The sequence below is a fragment of the Cyanistes caeruleus genome, chromosome 5 (genome assembly GCF_971803275.1).
Source record: "Cyanistes caeruleus chromosome 5, bCyaCae1.hap1.1, whole genome shotgun sequence".
Lineage (NCBI taxonomy): Eukaryota > Metazoa > Chordata > Aves > Passeriformes > Paridae > Cyanistes > Cyanistes caeruleus.
The window spans coordinates 26,140,266-26,159,486 of record NC_141705.1 but is presented as its reverse complement, the minus strand read 5'-3'; the positions used below and the strand labels follow the sequence as shown (position 1 = coordinate 26,159,486).

General features: G+C 36.4%; 2 protein-coding genes across 4 annotated transcripts in view; one reads left to right on the top strand and one right to left on the bottom strand.

The window, feature by feature from the left end:
• Positions 1–1,806: 1,806 nt before the first annotated feature.
• On the bottom strand, positions 1,807–18,942 carry OCIAD1 (OCIA domain containing 1). Its single transcript, XM_023925252.2, has 8 exons — positions 18,767–18,942; positions 17,307–17,391; positions 13,741–13,794; positions 13,231–13,278; positions 10,410–10,539; positions 8,049–8,254; positions 6,535–6,684; positions 1,807–3,685 (listed from the first exon to the last, which is right to left on the bottom strand). The coding sequence occupies exons 1-8, from the start codon at positions 18,809–18,811 to the stop codon at positions 3,648–3,650; spliced, it is 756 nt and encodes a 251-aa protein (XP_023781020.2). The 5' UTR covers positions 18,812–18,942; the 3' UTR covers positions 1,807–3,647.
• The window catches only part of FRYL (FRY like transcription coactivator), a 165,107-nt gene continuing 164,742 nt past the window's right edge, over positions 18,857–19,221 (top strand). For 2 of the 3 annotated variants that reach the window (XM_086889548.1, XM_086889544.1), the window contains exon 1: positions 18,857–19,014. The gene's annotated coding sequence lies outside the window, so the exon portion shown is untranslated. The remainder of the gene's footprint in view (positions 19,015–19,221) is intronic. The other variant, XM_086889537.1, reaches the window with a different exon arrangement.

Below are 19,221 nucleotides of genomic sequence, written 5' to 3'. Positions count from 1 at the left end.
AAACAAAATTATTTATTTTGGCATTAGATTTACATAGAAACTAACTTTAGCTTCATAATAAAAATAAAAATCTAATGCACTAGAAATGTGCTTCCTCTGTGGGTTAGTAGTAGAAAAGAATGTATATCATTCTGTGTAAGGAATGAACTGAAAATTTCAGGGTTTAGAAGCCATTCATGCAAGATCTCATATCCTGAAAATTGAGTCCTATGACATCAGTGAGCAACTGTAAAAACGGCAACACAAAGGTTATACACTATGAATTTTAAATTCCTGAATAATTTACTTCAAGTTTTGGCAAAGGAAATCTAACTCTACATTTCTCCTTCATCTTAAGATTTTTTTTCTCCTTTCAAGGATAAGTGAAAATTCTGTTTGATTGAACATCCATTGTATCAGACAATTGCGCAGTCTTTATCATGTATCTTTTGTTTGCTTACTGCAGTGTCACATCATGAAAGTAGCTCATACCAGGCTCTTGCTTTTTAGTTTTGAATGTATAAACTTGAGGCATGTTTGTGTCCAAATCTGAATTGGCTGTGCTGAACAAGCACAAACCCAGGGCAAGGGTCTGAAACTGTAACAGAACGCAAATTGTCCCAGTTGCTGCCTTGAGATTAAAATCCAAGGAATTGCGGATTTCTACTAACAACTTAATAGGAAACTAAATTGCAAAGAGTAAAAGGATAGTTGTAGACCCCCTGTTTCATGTAAGAGATTACAGAGAACTTCGGTTGTGAGTCAGGAAGATTGGGCTGCAAGCAAAGCCCTCTTATGGCAGGTCTGGTGTGTTTGTAGAAGCCAAGGAACTCAGCTGGACATGCCTCCTGCAGCTGGGCAAGGTCCTCACTCAGGGCCACAAAAGAGTCCCCCAGCAGGAGAACAAACAGGTCTTTCAGCTTCCAGCAAACAGTGGACAAGTGAGGATTTCTTCTTGAATCTCAAAGAGGCAAGAAAGTTGTGGGTTCAGTCTGGAATATTAATGATTTCCCCAGGTTTCTGCAAATCTGCTTAGCTTTCATTAAGCAAATAATGAAATGAAATCACTTTTCATTTATACTTTCCTATGTAGTTGTGTTCCAAACAACTTCAGTAAGGAAAAAAACCCTGCAAAAGTCAGATTAGTACTTACTTGGGGCTCTAAACCTGCCAGCTAATTTGGGGAAACATTCAGAACCAGGATTTTTGGCAGTTTTACCATCTATGAAAGAGCTGAGGCACATTTTTTCAACCCTCTTCTCTTTGTTCACGTTCATTAGTAACAACGAACCTGGGGAAAATGCTACCAGCGCCTTTGAACTGGCCTGCTTATTTTTAAGAAACTGTGAAAACAATTATTTTATGTTTTTGGGTTTTTTTTTAGAAACATTCATAGTGAAGTATTCAGATTCCTTTCCTGGTGTTTAAGGTATAAAAGTGAATCTTTTAATTTTTAACATTAAAAAATTAATTTTTTTAAATTTAATTTTAATTTTTTAACATTGCTCCCAGCAACAATCAATCTGCCATCAGCTCCAAGACACTTGGTTTCAGTTAAAAATTCCCAAAAGTCATGGAAGTGCAGTATGAGCAAGCTACTCATGGGTGACTGGGTAGCTGCTATGAAACCATGAGAATGTAAAGGCCCACTCTGAAACAAGGGGGTACTAATAGAAGAGATGCAGGAAAAGGGAAGGAAGAATATTGAATTCCTATGGCTGTTTAGTGAATCAGGGGCTCAACATACACATTGGCACAGGAAACTGAATGTGACCCAACTTTGATGAAACATCAGCTCCCAATACCCTAGTAAATTAATAGCCGTGATTGTGAACTCTCCTGTATTTAATGTGTACTAAAGGTGTGAAATCAAAATAATTTTAAATTAATTACAAACCAAACTTCTTCAAGTACAAAAAAATGTCTTCTGAGAGTAACTGTATACAACAGAATGAAAACTTTACATTCATTTTAAAAATGCTATCAATACACAATGTTACCTCAAGCAGAACAATATTAATCGACATGCTTTTTATTTTCTCCTCTAAGAAAGGAAGACAAATTCTGATTTATATAAAACACTGTGCTTGTCCACTCAAAAACATGAATGTGAGGCAAGACACTTTACAGGAAGGCACCATCATAGGAATCTATTATTATCATCTCGATTTTCTGCCTCCTGTTTCTTGCATAACTGACAACTAAGAAACTGGGAATATTTTCATGATAAAGCTAACCAGCTTTGGAATAGCACACTGAAAACCACAGCAATACAATTCTGGCAGACTGTATTTTCAGAGTTCACTCTTCACAGCCATGAGAAGCATTCTCTAGAAGGTAAATTTCTGATACAACTTCAAGATTATCCAATTAGCACACTGATTTTTTAAGATCAGCTTTTCTGAAAGCAATCTTCCTGTTGAAAGTAGTATTTGGCTCTTTAAGCATCCTCCTTTTTTCCCACTTTTTCCTCCTCATTTCAGCCATTTACTCTGTACAACCCCCCCAGTTATCTTCTTACTTATGCTGTTTTGCTGCAAGTCCACTAAATCAATAAGGTCTTTGAGAATTTTCGACTTGGTAGGCATGTTGTTTTTCAGCTCCAACAAGGATGTCAGGAATGCTTTTTGCTATCAACTTAATAATGGTTATTTTGCTCCCTTATAGCCCAAACCCTCAAAGAAACACAATGCTGGGAGACAAAACTGCACAGGCGAGAACATGAAAATCCCTGAGTGAAGGCAACATTTGCAGACACAGAACAGGAGATGTAAACACCAGGAAATACTCTTCAGTTTTACCAATGTAGCTCTTCTTTTATAGATAATAGTAACAAAATATTCCATTGATTTGGATCTTTTCTCCATAAACACAGCTGTTTTGTCATGACTTGCAAAAATTGAGAAATAAGGTCTAATATACAGAGCCTAACATTAACAGTCAATATATCATTCAAGGTTTTACCAAAGTTTGTCAGGTTTTGCCTTCTGCACTTAAATGTAGCTATTTTCAATACCTGCAGTTTCATGCAATTATATTTTTCATAAATGACTGTCTGTAGAAACCTGTTGCGGGCAAGTCAGAATATCAGTCTGAAAATACAACTGGCACCATGAAACAGTTTTGAAAAAGTTATGGCTACTTCAGTATCTGGTTCAGCTCTTCAACCCTTTTCCCCTCAACAGTTTAGTAGTATTTCTGACATTACAAACCAAGTGTAACAACAATTTCAAATTCCCAGCATATCACTTTCAGACAAAAGAAATGAGAGGTTGAGTTCTAGAGGTAACTTTTAATGCAAGTCTTGAAAATTTGAGAAGATTCTGATATTCTTCCCTTCTCGACACATGGGATTGCATTTATTTACATGTATTTTTACCTTATGCTACATGTTCTCATTACCAGTTACCCTTCTCATTCTTAAACAACAGCATAAATGGTTTATAGTCATGACACCTGATAATAGCCTTGTTTTTCATTTATGCAAAATTAAAAAAAATTAAGCATAAATACATTTTTTTAATCTTCTGGCAAGTCAGGATTTTCTCCTCATTTATTAATAGTTGTGTCTGGCGCAGCACACCAAAGGTGCTGATACTCATGACTAATCTATTTGAAGTTCAAGTTAGCTGAGAGGAGGTAATTTTCTTCAGTTCTTCATCTGATTCTTACTCATCCCAGGTATCTCCATATTTATTTACTTTAACTAAAGAAAACAAAAGAAAAAACAAAAGTAGTCATGTGATAGTTTAACTGCTGAAGTTTATCATAGACGGTGCCAAGAAGTATAATGAAGTGCACTGTCATCTGAAGTGGTATGTGGGGAGAGAGTCAGTCACAGCACAACAGACATGTAATTAAAGCTAGTTTTGAATAAATGGGGAGAAGAGTTTACTAATCACTTTACCTTAATGAATTAATATTCAATCAGGAGGCCTACTGTGCTAATTCCTGCTCTACAGAATTTGTAATTACTTTGAAACAAATATAAAGCGTGGATGAAAAAAAGACAATTGGAGGAAACAGGCAAGGAATGTTACAATAAATAATGAGGCTACATAATCTGGTTACATGCACAGTTGGATGGATTCGGGATAGTTAAAAACACATTCAAAGACAAACAAACAGAAATCAGTAATCCCTACTAGGAAACTACTCAGCCATTATTATTTGGCAGCTTCCTTTAGCATAGGATTGAGTCAGAGAAAAAAAACCAGGGTAGTGGTCTAACGGCTTTGTTCAGAAGTGTGCCACTCTAACTGAACAACAACCAGAAAGTGAAAACAGGCTCTCTTGAAAGTGAGTCACAAAGTCCTCTGTAATTGACTGCCATGACTGAAAACGTTAGGGATGGCTCCTTTTGATCCAGTAGGAATGCTGACACTAATCAGGCACCCCTTTATAAATCCACTTGCAAGTTAATTATTAAGCTCACTGTTTATTATTAACTACGCAGCAGAACAAGTGGAATAAAGCAAAATGCCTGGTCCTTGTTTCTGTGAGCTACCAGCAAACTGAGCATAATGCCCTGACAAATCTCTTTGGAGATATTGCAGCGAGACACAATGAGAAGCTCTCTCAAAGTACGATTTGATCTCCATTTCTATTATCCATGGCAGCAGAACAGGCTGCACTCATTCCCTGGAAAATGGGCCAGTCTAGATCACTATGCAGATGCACGCATTTGTGCCGCTGCAGGGAAGGGAGAAGGCAACGGCAGATGGAAGTTTGGGATTGCATAAAGCTTGTTCAAACATGGTTTGGTTTCCCTTCTTTCTTTGTAAGGGAGGGCAGAAATCACTGTCTCCTATATGCTAGGGACCCAGTGATAAGAGGATGAACCAAGGGGTAGTTACTCAGAAAGCATGAACCAGCACACAGCAAGTAACATGTCCAGTTTGACACAAGGAGCTAAATCAGATCTTAGCCCACAACATCAGTGTAATCCCTGAACTGCAGATTTAAATGTACTCGCGTGTGTAAACCATTCCTAAATTTTTGAATTCACTCATTACTCTTTTTCCCTAAAAATGTGAAGAGATACTTTAGAAAGTCTATTTACAAATCTCAGGCACCGCTCAGTTTTATTCTCAAAGCCCAAGTACAACCTTCAAATGGAACACAGAAATATAAGGAAATAAAAGGAAAATAATGCAATATTTTATCAACATTTTATAGAGGTCTTTTATATACCTCAAGTAACTAAAAATAAATTAAGAAATGCACATTCTCATTTCACATCCATATTTGCCACAGAGTATGGCAAGGTTTTCAGAAAGCTGCTTAATGCACAGTTCGCAAGCGACATTTCTAGGCTTTCTATTTGTGGAGAAGTATCTTGAAAAAGAAACACTGTGTAAATCCATGAAGTGTCAGCCAATGGAATTTAAAAGCAATCTGAAACCACAGCTTCAATAATTTTTTCATGTCTCATTTGGCACAGTCACATAAGAGAAAGCATTTTATCCTTGAAATAATAGATAAAAATCATTACACAAAAATTGTTTATAATTTTTCTTTCAAGACTGAAGATCTGTCCAAAGACAGATGATCTGCAGAAAGTAATTCACAAGCATCAAAGAGACTGACACTCTTAAGCAACTCTGTTCCAAAGCTTAGTGTCACTGCTTCAGAACGTTTTGCTTTAATACACTCTTCTATACTTATTACCACTCATTAAGCCTAATAGGAGACAACTTTAGGAAGCTAACTTCCTAAAAGTCTTGTTGCAACATGGCTGACAAGACTGGGCAGTGCACACAAACCCAAACAATTCACCCAAGGTGACTTGTCCATCAGTGTGTTAAATGGTAAAATATTCCTCTTGCTACAATTGTTTTTACAGATGCCACATTAAATTTAAGTTCTACAGCAAGCAATTATTAATTGCTTCTGTGTCTCATTTTCAAAAAATTGATTTGAGTCAAGAAGTTGTCTGCATGGCATCTTGCTCTTCGGGACATTGCATTCTTATTTTGCTCTGTAAAGTTTTCTTTTTCACTGTGAAAACAAATCTCAATATTGCTGCCAAATACTGTTTCCTTCCTCTGGGTTTTAATGTAGAAAATGAACCTCTACAAACAATGCCTCTATAGAAATCCACTAATTCCACATGAAACTACTCATAAAAATAAATACCCTCCCCTTTAAACCATCAACCATGTGCTCTATTTTGAGAGAACAATGCTATCTCAAACACACTCCCCCCTCCCATAGCTCTTTGGTATAGCTCTGAGCTCAGAGAATTCTTTGTTGAAAGAGGTTGCTCAATATACTCAATGAAGCAAAACTTATGAGCTTTTCAGTCTGGCACCAATCAATATGGCTAGAGAAAAGGAGTTACAGTTTTCTATTGGATGATTAAAACGTTCAAAAAAATAAATAATATGAAACAGGAAACTACAGACCGTATGTATCACATATGGGATACCTGCAGATACTCTAATTAGAAATTGCTTAAAAGGTATGCAGAATTAAGCTTTGTGTTTGCAACCATTTTTAACATTATGGCAAATATCTGAATTTCACAAGTGTTTCTGTAAATCGGTATATTACCTTCCTTAGCTGGTTTTTCCTGTGGAAACTTGCTTGGAGTTTCTGCCTTTGGTGGTTGCATTACTTCATATGTCTGTCTGTGTTTATTCCTTAATTCCTCATATGTGATGCCTTTTTTTTTACGAGTTTCTTCTGGAACTGGAGCAGGTTCTGAAAGCAAAACAAAGAGAAAAATACTAAATGTGACATAACACACCAAAATTTGGCTTCAACATGTTCTAGAATACCAGTCAACTACTGTTCAATCCCAAATTAAAAGAAGTATGACAACTGCAATTCTAAGTACAACAGTGAATGTATATGGTCTTCAAATAATACGTTGCTTTTATCCTTTTAATTTCGTCAAACTGCTTTGAAACACTGGCTGTTAATTAATTTTCTTCATGTTACCATAAGAAATTCTACCATGTTGTACTTGATGGATAAAATAGCTCTTGTCACTTTATCTAAAATTTACAATAGTTATACATTTGAGATAGATAGGATTTCTGAAGAGAAATCTAAGTGAAGCTCAAGGGTTTGCATTAAGGCTTTTAAATTTTGCTTTCAAATAATTAGGACAATATCATATGATGCCTGATAAACATTTAATCATTTTATCTATATTTATAATGCAGAATCTTGGTTGAATAATAAAGCTTTTACCAACTACTGATAATTTTGATAAAATGCCATAATAATTTTCTTGACACATTTATATCTGATACTTTCATGTAGTTATAACCAAGTTGCATGAAAGGGCTTTTTTAGTGAAACAAAACATCTTTTCTAAGTTGAAAAAATCCAAACTAATTCAAAGTACAAAACCCTGTATTTGATAGTAACTTCCTCCTTTGTGTACCAGAGACACATGAATTCAGAATCCTGTATTTCCCCTGCAATAACTGAGAACAGTTCATACTGGAAGGAGGGGAACAGCTGCATGGTATTTGAAAACCATTTTAGTTCTCTGTGAGAAAATCAGATGGTTGGTGGATAGAACACAATATCCATTTTGTTCCCAGGAGACATATATGTCTGTTACATTGTTGTGAAAAAAAAAAATTTAAAAAGTTTAATGTCAGTTACAGCAGTATCCAGTTACAGCTCCAGGGAAGGTGGAACTGCAATCACCTTGGAAGGGCCAGCAGGCAATTGGTAGGCTGTGGTTTATTCAGTACAGTGAAGTGATGGCATATTCCCCCTTCTTTCAGTCAAAAAGAACTTTCTGTCTGACTGAGTTTTTTGCAGATTCCACAACAGATTGCACCTTGCAAGTTAATTCAAGATCTTTACTTGCAATTAAAGCGATTTTCAGCTAGAAAACCCTGAATCTAGTCTACAGTTAGAATACAAAATCTATATTCATCTTCTGTGTAAAAACAATTCTTGTATTTTTTCAGCTCTTTCATTCAAAACCACTATATTGTGCCATGTGTGTTTGCATAAGGTGAGAATACATAGTTTAGTAAGAGTGGTATCTAAAAGAAAGGCAAAAGTCTTTGCAGTACAAACTGTTAAATATCAAGACTTACCTTGAATGGTGTAATCAGTAATTCCTGTAGGTGAAGATTCATTCAGAGAAGCACTGAATGGAATAGGTTCATAACTTGAGAGGGCTCTATCTGTTGAGCTGTAATCATCTGAATAGCTAGAAGAAGGTGGGAATCCACTTCTTGGAGAAGATGACTCAAATGACTGAGAAGGTGTGTCTGAAAATTCAGATTTACGACTGGAACGGCTGGAAAAGAATAGAACTAAATATTAAATATGAAAATACTGAAGTTAAAAATGGAACTATAAGAGTAACAATACTTGCAATTCAAGAAAATGTTCTTTCATTTTAGTTTAGTTTCCAACTGAATCATCATCTTAAAAAATTTTGAGGATGTTTTAGGTGTTTTCTTTACCTTGCAAAAATTTCTACAGTCTCTTCCCCAGCATTCTTCCCTTCCTCACAAAATCTAAGCTCATATCCCCAGAATAGGAGGGAAAAGAGACAAAACATATTGCACTTTACAATAACTGAAGTTATAATCCTTTTTCCCAAGGAATCTTAAGACAAAAAAACCCCACATCAGACACAAATAGTACACGGTGTGCTCATGTACCTTGTAGGTAGTATGAGCTACAGTTATTTTTAAAAACTTTTTAGGAAGAATTTGGTATTTAAAACCCTTCATCATTAAAAGCTGCTGTAATTGATCAGGACTGAACAGCAGGAGAACAAACAGCTATCTTGGGAAAATTAAATTATGAAAATTAAGCAAGTTGCTGAATTCTGCAAAAATATTAATGAATTTTCTCTTGAGAAAGAAAGGTAATATCATATAAAGAATAATCTTGAAATTTGTGCCAGATACTTTAAAGTATTCACTGTATTCTTAGAGTGGCCTTGCAAGCCACTACACAACATATCCCTTCATCAGGAATGCCACCACTTTGTGCCATTAGAACATCTCTAGAATATTTTATTAAGTTTTTACTTTTAATTTCTGCTTAGCTGTACTTTTAATTTCCTATGAAAAATATTTGCAATTACTCTTTATTTACTTTTCATAATAAACATACAGAAAAAAAGCCATTTTATTGACTCAATTATGTTTTTAAAATATATGCAAACACATTTTTAAAAAACTAATGAATCTTTTAGCTCCCTATGAGTTTTTAACTGCAAATCGAATTACCAAAATACATTAATTAGCAGACATACAATGCCCAGGAAAGTATAATGATTTCTGTTGCTGGGTTAAAAGCATAGCATGTATGGATAATAATGCAATTTAAATGAATTCAAATTATTTATTCAACCAAGGAAAAGGAATTTATCACTTAGGAAATAAAACTTTACAGATACAAATGGGCCATTAACGGTTGAAGGAATTTATTGGTGTGGCAGATGATGATACTTAAACAAGTTCTCATGTAAACACAATTAATGAGCATGACAATTTCATATTAGAAACTGGAGGGGGGTGAAGGGACAAGTCCAACTCAAATTCAGTTGATTCTATACAGCAAGTGTATGAAGTGGTAATGCCTGAAATTGTTTGATGTCATAAAACCATAAACATTTCAGAATAAAGGTAAATCTTGCAGACAAAATAAAAACTCTCATAAATTTGAATTTATAGTGTAATTAACAATTTAAGCAAATCCTTTATAAACATTTAACAAATCTCAGCACATACACAGGAGGACTACTACTCACTATCCAAACACTATTCTCCCAGTTTTGAATCAAGGGTTTAAGTGACATATTCTGAAAGCAGCTTGCATTAAAAACCAGTTGAAGTAGAAAGCATTCTGGAAGAAAACAGGAAATAGTTTTAAGAACCTGATGAGTTTCTCATATGTACAGCATAATGCTGTTACAGATGTAAAGGATTTAAACAAACAGCACTTAGTTTGACCACCGTGCTTCTTCCTGCACTGATATTGTTTACTGAGCTCTTTCCTTTGATAAACACTGAAATCATTTCCACCCTTTTCCTACTTCAATCAAACTAAACTATGGGAAAGACTTCCAGAATGTAACACTATTTTATTTAAGTTAATATAGTTTACTTCTAAACTGGAACAACAACTTGTGCTGTAAGTAAATTTAATGGGAAATGTTCTTAATTTTACAAGGAATACAGTTTGCTAAGTAAAATATTTATTTTCTACTTCTCAGACTGATCAGTTGTATGTAAAGCACTCAAAATATGTATTTTATAGCTTGGCAACTGATACGAATACAGATTCCTGAAAGCGGTAAATTTGAGGTAATAGGGAATGAGGGAAGTTGCAGCTCTGAAGGTGTTGGAAAGCTGCAAAAGTAGTATTGACCTGTTAGTGTTTAAAATACCCTATTCAGAATATGTTTTAAATTTAAAAGACACTTAAATTCTTACTTAGGTGAACTATGTCTCTGAGCTTGTCGTAGAACATCTCCTATTGGGGAATCCTTCAGTTTCTTAAATTTCTCGGTACAGATTGGCAAGTAGGATATCTTTCCAGCCAGGTATCCACACATTCCAGCAACTTTTTAAAAAGAAAAAGAGATGCATTTACATGCTGTACTATGATATTCAACATTGTTTTAAAATAATAATTTCAAATAGATCATGTAGTATCTTGAATAAAAGAAAGAAAACCAGTTTAGATCTAAACCAAAACCACACAGTAATCATCTCTGCTTCTTCTGCAGACAAAGGGTACTAAAACCAAATGCAACAGCTGAACAGAGACATGAAGTAATGATTTAGACATGGTGTAAGTATCAGATGATTTCAGCTAGTACTTGGTGAATGAAAGGTGACAAAAAAATAAAAAAAAGGAAAAAGAATTGCATTGTTTTTTCCCAAGATCTAGAAATCACAATGAACTATCAAAGATAAACCAATCAAAAATAAATACAGGCAGTAAATTCTTCTAATTTAATCCATCTGAACAGTCAGATCCTGAAAAGGCTTTACTAGTATGAAGAGAGGTCTAAACCAACTTAGTAGGCTCAGTATCTTCTATAAAGAATTCCGTGATTTGGCTGCCAGAGGGCAAAAAACTGAATTAGCTGAACCCTTGTAATCACTAAGCAAACAGCTTCAATTTAGTGCATGAGCTACTTCCATCTGCTGCAAAGGACATAAGGATAAATTACCAAGATAGCTCTTTCTGGGCCTAAAACTTATAATTTCCATTAACTGGCTCCAAGTTTTATGAGTGGGCTAGTGGTGTATGAAGGATTCAGTGGGAGTTAACAGTTGTTTTCTTGTTGACTTTGTGGGAGAAAATTACTGGACCCTTTTTTCATGTGCAATGAGAATTTACTAAATATAAAGAATCTCAATTACCTCTAAGTCAGGAAAGAGTTAATTATCAGTAATGTTAATCCTCTGCAATTCTCAATGTAATCTCTAGATTACATTGCCTGGGAATCAATTCGTAGGGGATTTTACCCTAGCCTGCTGTACTGAAATTGTGATTCCTGTTCTAATGTCTTGTTTTCTAAAGAAGAGTAATAAACCTTTTCCATGGGAATAGAGAAGAAGAGCCACAATTATGAGTGAAGTTTACAAATGAGGAATGTAACGGTTTAGTTGTTAAACCGGTAAAAAAAAAAATCAAACACCTCATATACAATAAATATGTGCAAAGAGAAAAATTACAAGCCCTTAGACTGGCCTAAGAAGAATTCAAACTAAATATTTAGCAAAATAAAGCTTAACAGAAAAGCTGGTAACTCTTTCGCACAAATTACAAAGAGAAAGTCTCTTTTCCTTGAGGCCTTCTACTAAGAAAAGGGGAAGTATCTCTCTGGAACGCATTTCACTCAAAGTAATCATTGGTCAAAGTATTTGGTTTGTTTTATTACAGAACTAACAGCCAGATGATCCACATTTTTGAACTTAGCACAATAAATTAGGTATTGTCCTTTGCTTCTACATTAACTGTGACAAGATCTTAGAGAAGCTGATTAGACATGACCAGGTTCTATTGCAGACTAATCTAAAGTACAGGCACAGGAATCTTCCCCTTCTTTGTCAAAGACAGAGAGGATCAGTAGCTCTCTGCTGTGTTGAAGGGGATGCTGTCAATGCATGTGAATCAGCCATGACTAACTAGAAGTTCAGTAAATTGTCAAGGGTACCTAGAAAACCACTGAGAAAAGTATAGTTTTCCTGCAGGCAGAACACCCTAACCAGCCCAGCTGCACCTTATTTCTTCCCCTGATTTCAATAAATTAGTTCTATTAAATAAGAAGAATGTGGCCCTTATGTGCAGGAGTGACTGAGGAAATAGCAGTTCTATTATTTATTAAAAATGTTTGTGTTATACCATTGTTTGGTGTTCAAAGAAAGCAACCACAATTTATCATAAACAACTATAGCCCTAGTCTCTCACATTCATTTATCTGCTTAAACAACACTTCCTTGACCACAAATCATGGGGTTTACCCTCTTCCCACTGAAGTAAACTGGCTGTATCTGGACAGATTGGCAAGATGGCAACTTCCTGTTTTACTGTCCTGTATTACATTGAAAAGGTTAATTTATTAAGTTAATAATTTATTTTTGATTATACTTAATCCAAAAATCATTCACATGAAATTGGTTTTTTCCTACAATTGTACATACATAATGTCCAGGAAAAAAAAAAAAAAAAGTAATTAAAATAGCCTGAATGGGACACGTGAGATACATGAATAAAGACCTTCAAATTAGGAAGGGAGGGGTGGGTGTATTCTGGCAATGTAATTTAAAGTAAGGTTGCACGGTCTCTATTTACAATGTTTTTATCTTAAATGATTATGTTACATTTATCAAGCAATTTTATACAAACCTCATAAACAAAACAAAAGTTGTCCAAAATATGCAGTACAAATTCAGACAGTGAATAAATCACTGAATCATAAAATGGCTTGGTTTGCAAAGGGACCTTAAAGATTATCTAGTTCAAACCCTGCTGCCATGAGGAGGGACACCCCACACTAAACCTGGTTGCTCAGGGCCTCATCCAACCTGGCCTTGGAAGGAGGAATGAGGTACCCACAACTGCTCTGGGCAACCTGTCCAGTGCTTCACCACCCTCAGTAAAGGATTTCTTTCTAACATTTAATCTAAATCTCTCCTGTTTTAGTTTAAAACCATTGGTCACAGTGGGCATTAGGAAAAGGTTCAGAAAAAGAACGTACCCCATGAATACAAGCTGAATTTATACATAGCTTTTACTTACATGCTACTTTAATAAAAGAGCCAAGTCTTGAGCTATCTCTTAGAACACCTGAAAATGAGGATGAAATCAGACATTAAGATATGATATTACATAAAATATATGTAATCAGTTATTAAGAATTAAGTTGAAAAACCTCAACTGTAGTTATGTTTGTACAAGTAAGTTACTCTTTTACACTTCACATTAAAGAAAACTTAAAAAATTCCTAATATCTGAATTTCCCATGAAATTTAAAAAATCTAGGAATTATCTCCTTAATCATATTTAATCACAGGGTTATTTGTTTTATAATCAGTGAGATATTGCACTTTTCACACAACATCAAACACACATGAACTTGATTTTAAATTCAGCTCCTCCTTTATGTTGAGAAACTCCAAATCATGTAGCTGCAGTTTGAACTTCTTTTAGTTACAAGTAGATTTGACATGATATTATCATAATAACTTTCGTAACAGCAGAACTCAACTGAGCAAATTGAAATGAAACGGAAGTAGTTTTACACTTTACCTTTTCTAATTAAGAAACTAGTACCAAGCATGCTCACTGCAGCCAGAGGAAAAGCTGTGAAGAAGAAAAAAAGCTGCTTAAAATCCAAATTTTAATATTTTCAATTACATTTAACAAATATGCAATAAAATAAGAGTGTTCTTAAGGTAATTTGTATAATATAAAGATATATATAAAACTGACAAACTGTATATACATTATCAAACATTGTCAATTCCAGTTTTTAAGACATACTACAAATTATGTGGTACTAGTTAATGAGTCATCCTGCCTGCATTATATTTCATGCTTCCTAAAATACAAAAGCCAGTGTCAGATGGAATACAGCTCTTCAGACTAGACTCCAGGTCTAGCTATAACTCCTACAGCATCAAGGTACAGAACTTTAAGCTAGAGAGGCATACACAATTCGTCCTAACAGGAGGAAGTTGTACAGAGGCTAGTGCCACTAAAAATTGTTGATAATCAAAATCTGATGTTTTAATGTAAGAACTTTGGAAAAAGTTTAACTCTTACAGAGCTATAAATCAGATTGATTAAAATTAGGCAATGTTTTATTCGCCAGCAAATTAAAAAACAAGACAGCTTTTTCTGTAGTTTACCAATCACATTATACAACCTGCTTAGGGTCAGGAATGCAGACAAAACAACATTCTGGAAGGCCATCACTGCCTACAACAACCAGCCTAATAGTTTATGTCTATTTTCATTATATTGAAAGACTTTATGTGGCAAGAAGCATTTGGAGATTGCAAAAAACAAAATTAATGCTTCTTTCAAGCAATGATAATTATATAAGATTATGGTGCAACTATTCATAAAGACCATCACCCCTGCACAAGATACAGGGACAATGAAGTAACAAACACGACACAAGTCTAAAGTTATTTATATTAAAGATTTAGATGTGCCATAATGAAATTTAATTTCATGCAAGGATAAAAATGTAGTTATTACAAAAAGGCTGAATGACTTCCAGGGGAGAAATTTTTCCAACAGCACTAGAGGGTTGAAGTATTTTGATGCACACTATTTGCTAATTAAGTTCATATTTGAAGAGAAATTATATTATTGGAAAGCAAAGTATTAAAGAATACTTCGCAAATTAACAGCTAATTCCCTCACAAATTCTGACAGGTCGAAACTAGGTAAACAGTCCAACCAGTATCTCCGGGTAAATGCAACTGGATGTCACATTTAAGAAGAAATTCTGGCTCTTTGGTTCAAAGTAAGATTACAGCAAAACTTCAGAATAGAGAATAAAACCTACCAACCTACTAGATATTAAAAATCTGATGCTTTTAGAGATTCCAGACCTAGATTTTCCAAAATTTACCATTCTAGATTTTCTGAGATATAAAACGACAGCACAGATTTTAAATTAAATTGTAAAAGAAAAACAAAACAAAACCAATGACAAAACAAAACAAAAAACCAACAAAAAACCCCCAACAAAACAAGGGAAGGGAGGGTGTATAAAGAAAAATACATTCAAAAATTATTACAGAGGATTTCTGTCTAACCATTAGAAGTTTGAAATGATTTATAGAGCTAACATAAAACACTCCAGATACCAAAACCAGGCTACATTAGTATGTGAGCATATAAGTGACCTGAAATGGTAACTAAAAATTAAAAAAATAAATAAATATATATATAAAAAATAATGAATGAAATTCAGCTAAATGAAAATTGAATTAATTCCTAAAAATTAATATGAATTATTCAACTGTAGAAAAAAAAAACAAAACAACAAAACAAACTTAATAAATCAGAAAACATCAATGCTATGAGCAAAGAGTACTTTTTCTGCTTCAGGAACAAAATACATCTAGAGAAAATAATGGAAGGTTGATATATCAACAGAACATAAGGATGGTAATATAATGTACCCAAGTCAAAATTGCTTCATGGGAAAAATGCTGGATCAGCATGATTTGATTTTGTTAGCAAGACTAGAAGTGTGAAGGATAAAGTTGAAGGCTGTAGTGTGAATTTTTAAGAGCGTAAGAATTTAGACAATAATGTGATTACAAATTAGTCACTCCAGCAAAGCATATATTAAACTGAATTGTGAAATGACTAGTGGCAGAAACTGTTAAGGGAAACTATGTCAAAACCCAGATGGTTTGTAAGAATGAGTAAAATTTGCTACAGCTTGAAATTTGAATAAACAAACTGAAAATACACAGATTTATAGTAACTTCAGTGAATACCAAAAACTGACACAATACAAAGTGAGGAGTTCAGGGCAGTCACACAAGCAGCCTTTTGGAAAGGGGAGTTCAAGCAATATGTATTTAATACAGTGAATACAACAGTCTAGATGTGTACGCTGAACAGGGAAACAAAGATGGGAGACCTAGAAAACAGTGATGGACTTTAGGCCCTCCCAGTGAGATAACAGTGCAGTACTCAACTCCTGGAAAAAAAAGTCTGTCACTGTTGTAGCTCCCTAAACAGAAACAACTCAAGAAACTAACTTAGGGCTTTCAAGTAATTCCTACATGTTGTTTCTTCAGTGACTATATAAAGATGCATAGGGCAATGAACTACATTGCCAAGCAGCAGAACAGCTCAGGAACAAACAACTCTCTCTCCTCTTTGTCTTCCAGAAGAGAGATTATCAATAAACCATAACCAATCATCATTGTAGCACTAATGGACCTGCCTCTTTAATTTATAAAATTATATAGAAAATGGCTACATTTTAGCAAATATGCTGAAGACTTCCAAGTATTTGTGCAAAAGCGGATGAGGAGAATGCCAAACCAATGGAGAAAGACAAAACAGAACTTTGAATCGTTAATTGAAAATCACAATGCCTTAGGAGCTATTCCTGAAAGTACTGGCTTCCATGAGAAATCAGCGCCCCAGTGTGCTAAAATTAGAAAAAAAATTCTAAAATTCTTCATCTGTCCTGGTTTTTGCCAAGCCACCTACCAGCATCAGGAGTAACCTAGCAGTGTGTGATAAAATAGCAGTTAACAATCACAGCAGAAGGCTTGTTCAAACCTCATGACCAGGTGTTCAAAAATCAAGCATGCCTTGAACTTTAGGGTAACAGAAAACATGGACACAAACAGCAGTTTTCTCTTGAAGTTGAATATTGACTACTTATACACTGTTCTCTTCACAGGTCTCTATAAAGATTAAAAGCAATAGTTATAAATCCAACTATTTTATTCTTGCTTGCTAAAGATAACAATAAAAATTGAAAATAAAAATGCAGAAATAACACAAAAAAGAAAATCCAGTAATATAAATGAGATTCATTAATTATATCTATCTTCAGACTTTTAATAAGCACATTAACTTAAAATATGAAGAGATCTTTTTGTAAGGCACAAAACTTAGAAATTATGTCACACCTTTTACAAAACTGCTGCAAACTCTTAGTAAATATTACATGGATCAGCATTTGCTGGGACACAATTTTAGTACATGTGAAGCTTGTTAATGAACTGTTGTGCTATATTGACCCAGGCCCTCTGTAATGCCTCAGGTAACAGAAAAAGCTAAGGGTGGAAGGAAAGCAACCACATTTAGCAGCAAAGTTAACTTACCTCTATATGTGAAACTCTCTTCAGCACATTCCTTGAGTAGTCTTCTTTCCTCCTCTGTCGGAACATAAGGCTTAGGTACTTCCCTCTTTCATCAGGGAAATAGATTAGAAAAGAACAGACAAAAGAACAGTTTGGGGCCATTTTTCAAAATCAAAAAATGTAATGCTAACTTTCACACCTTGTAGTTTCTATACTTTCACCCAGCTATACTTAAGAAACCAGTGCCTCTTGTCCATAAATGTCACATGAAATATACCATTAAAAAAATCCAATGCTTCTAAAAACTACGTGAAAGAGCAGGAAATACTTTGTAGATGGTCAGATCCAAACTCATCTCAGCTCTGCTACTCCAGAAAAGCCTGCTTTGGTCCCTCCAACCAGCCTTCCAAATAGCTGACATCTGACAGATCATTAAGTGCCTTTTTGAAGTATTTCTCAGGGTTTCGAAGACAACAGGGTGTGTTGCTGGTTCACACAGATATAATACAGCGAGAGCTGACCAGCTGTTTCGCCAGCGTGTGAGGTTTGTGCAGAGGTGCTGAGCCTGTCCCACCGTGAGAGCTGTGCCGCCAGGCACGCTGCCAGACACGGGCAGGAGAAGCACAGCTGTAAGAAGGCTATCGGCACTAGGGGAACAGAGAATCAGAGTCAATTGGGTTGGAAAAGACTTCTGAGGTCATCTAGGATCGAACACCACTTTGTCAACCGGACAGTGGCACCAAGTGCCATGTTCAGTCCTTCCTTAAACACCGCTAGGGACGGTGACTCCAGAATCTCTCTTAGCAGTCCATTCCAATATCTAATGACCCTTCCTGTGAAGAAATTTCGTCTAATGTCTAATCTACACCTCCCCTGGTGCAGTTTAATACTATGCTCTCTTGCTCTATCGCTTGTCGCCTGTGAGAAAAGGCCGATCCCTACCTGCTAACAACCCCCTTTCAGTTACTATCACAGTTGTAGACGGTGATAAGGCATCCCTGAGCCTCCTTTACTCCAGGATAAACAGCTCCCACAGCCACTCCTCATAAGATTTGTACAGACGCCTCAAGAGCTCCGTTGCCCTTCTCTGGACATGCTCCAGCACTTCAGTGCCCTTCCTGAATTGAGGAGCCCAAATCTGAACGCAATACTTGAGGTGTGGCCTGACCAGTGCCAAGTACGGGTGGATGGTGACTTCCCTGTTCCTGCAGGCCACGATATTCCTGATACAGGCCAGGATGCCACTGGTACAGAGCACATCGACGGCTCACGGTCAGACGTGAACACCTGCTTAGCTCCTGCCAGGACCACCCCGCCCGGCCCCGGAGAGGCCTCAAGGGCACCGGTCCCGCGGGGAGCTCAGGGCAGGAGCGGCCAAGCGGCTGTCAGGAATCCCCTTTCCCCTGCCCGAGCCCGCCGCCTTGCTGCCCCCAGCCCCGCCAGGTTTCCCCGCGGCAGCGACACCGAACCAGCGCAGTTACCTCGGCCGCGTCGCCGCCGGGGCCGGGTCCCTGCCCGGCCTCCATGGCCGCCGTGACCCGGAACTGCGCGCGGCGGCGCAGGGCGCATGCGCACAGTCTCTACTGCCGCTGGGCGGGCGGGCCGCGGCGGGGCCGGCTGGGCACGGCGGAGCTGCCTGCGCCGGGCCCGGGCCCGTGCTCCGATAAAGGGCAGCACAGAGCTTTTGTCTGCTCCCGCCTAGCTCCGGCTGTGGGCACGGTACCCTCAGGTTTGTGAACCGCTCGCTAAAGATGCGTGGCTGGAGTTTCCTATAAGGAAAGGATCTCTGTTGCCTAAAAAAAGGGTTTTTCTGAATCAGGACTAAGGGAGGGTCTGGTGGGCAACTCTTGAGCTCGAAAGTAGTATAAATTTGGTGGTCAGGATTGTCTTGGAGTGGAAGACTAGGAAGTTGTGTGCTTTATTCTAGCTAATGCCG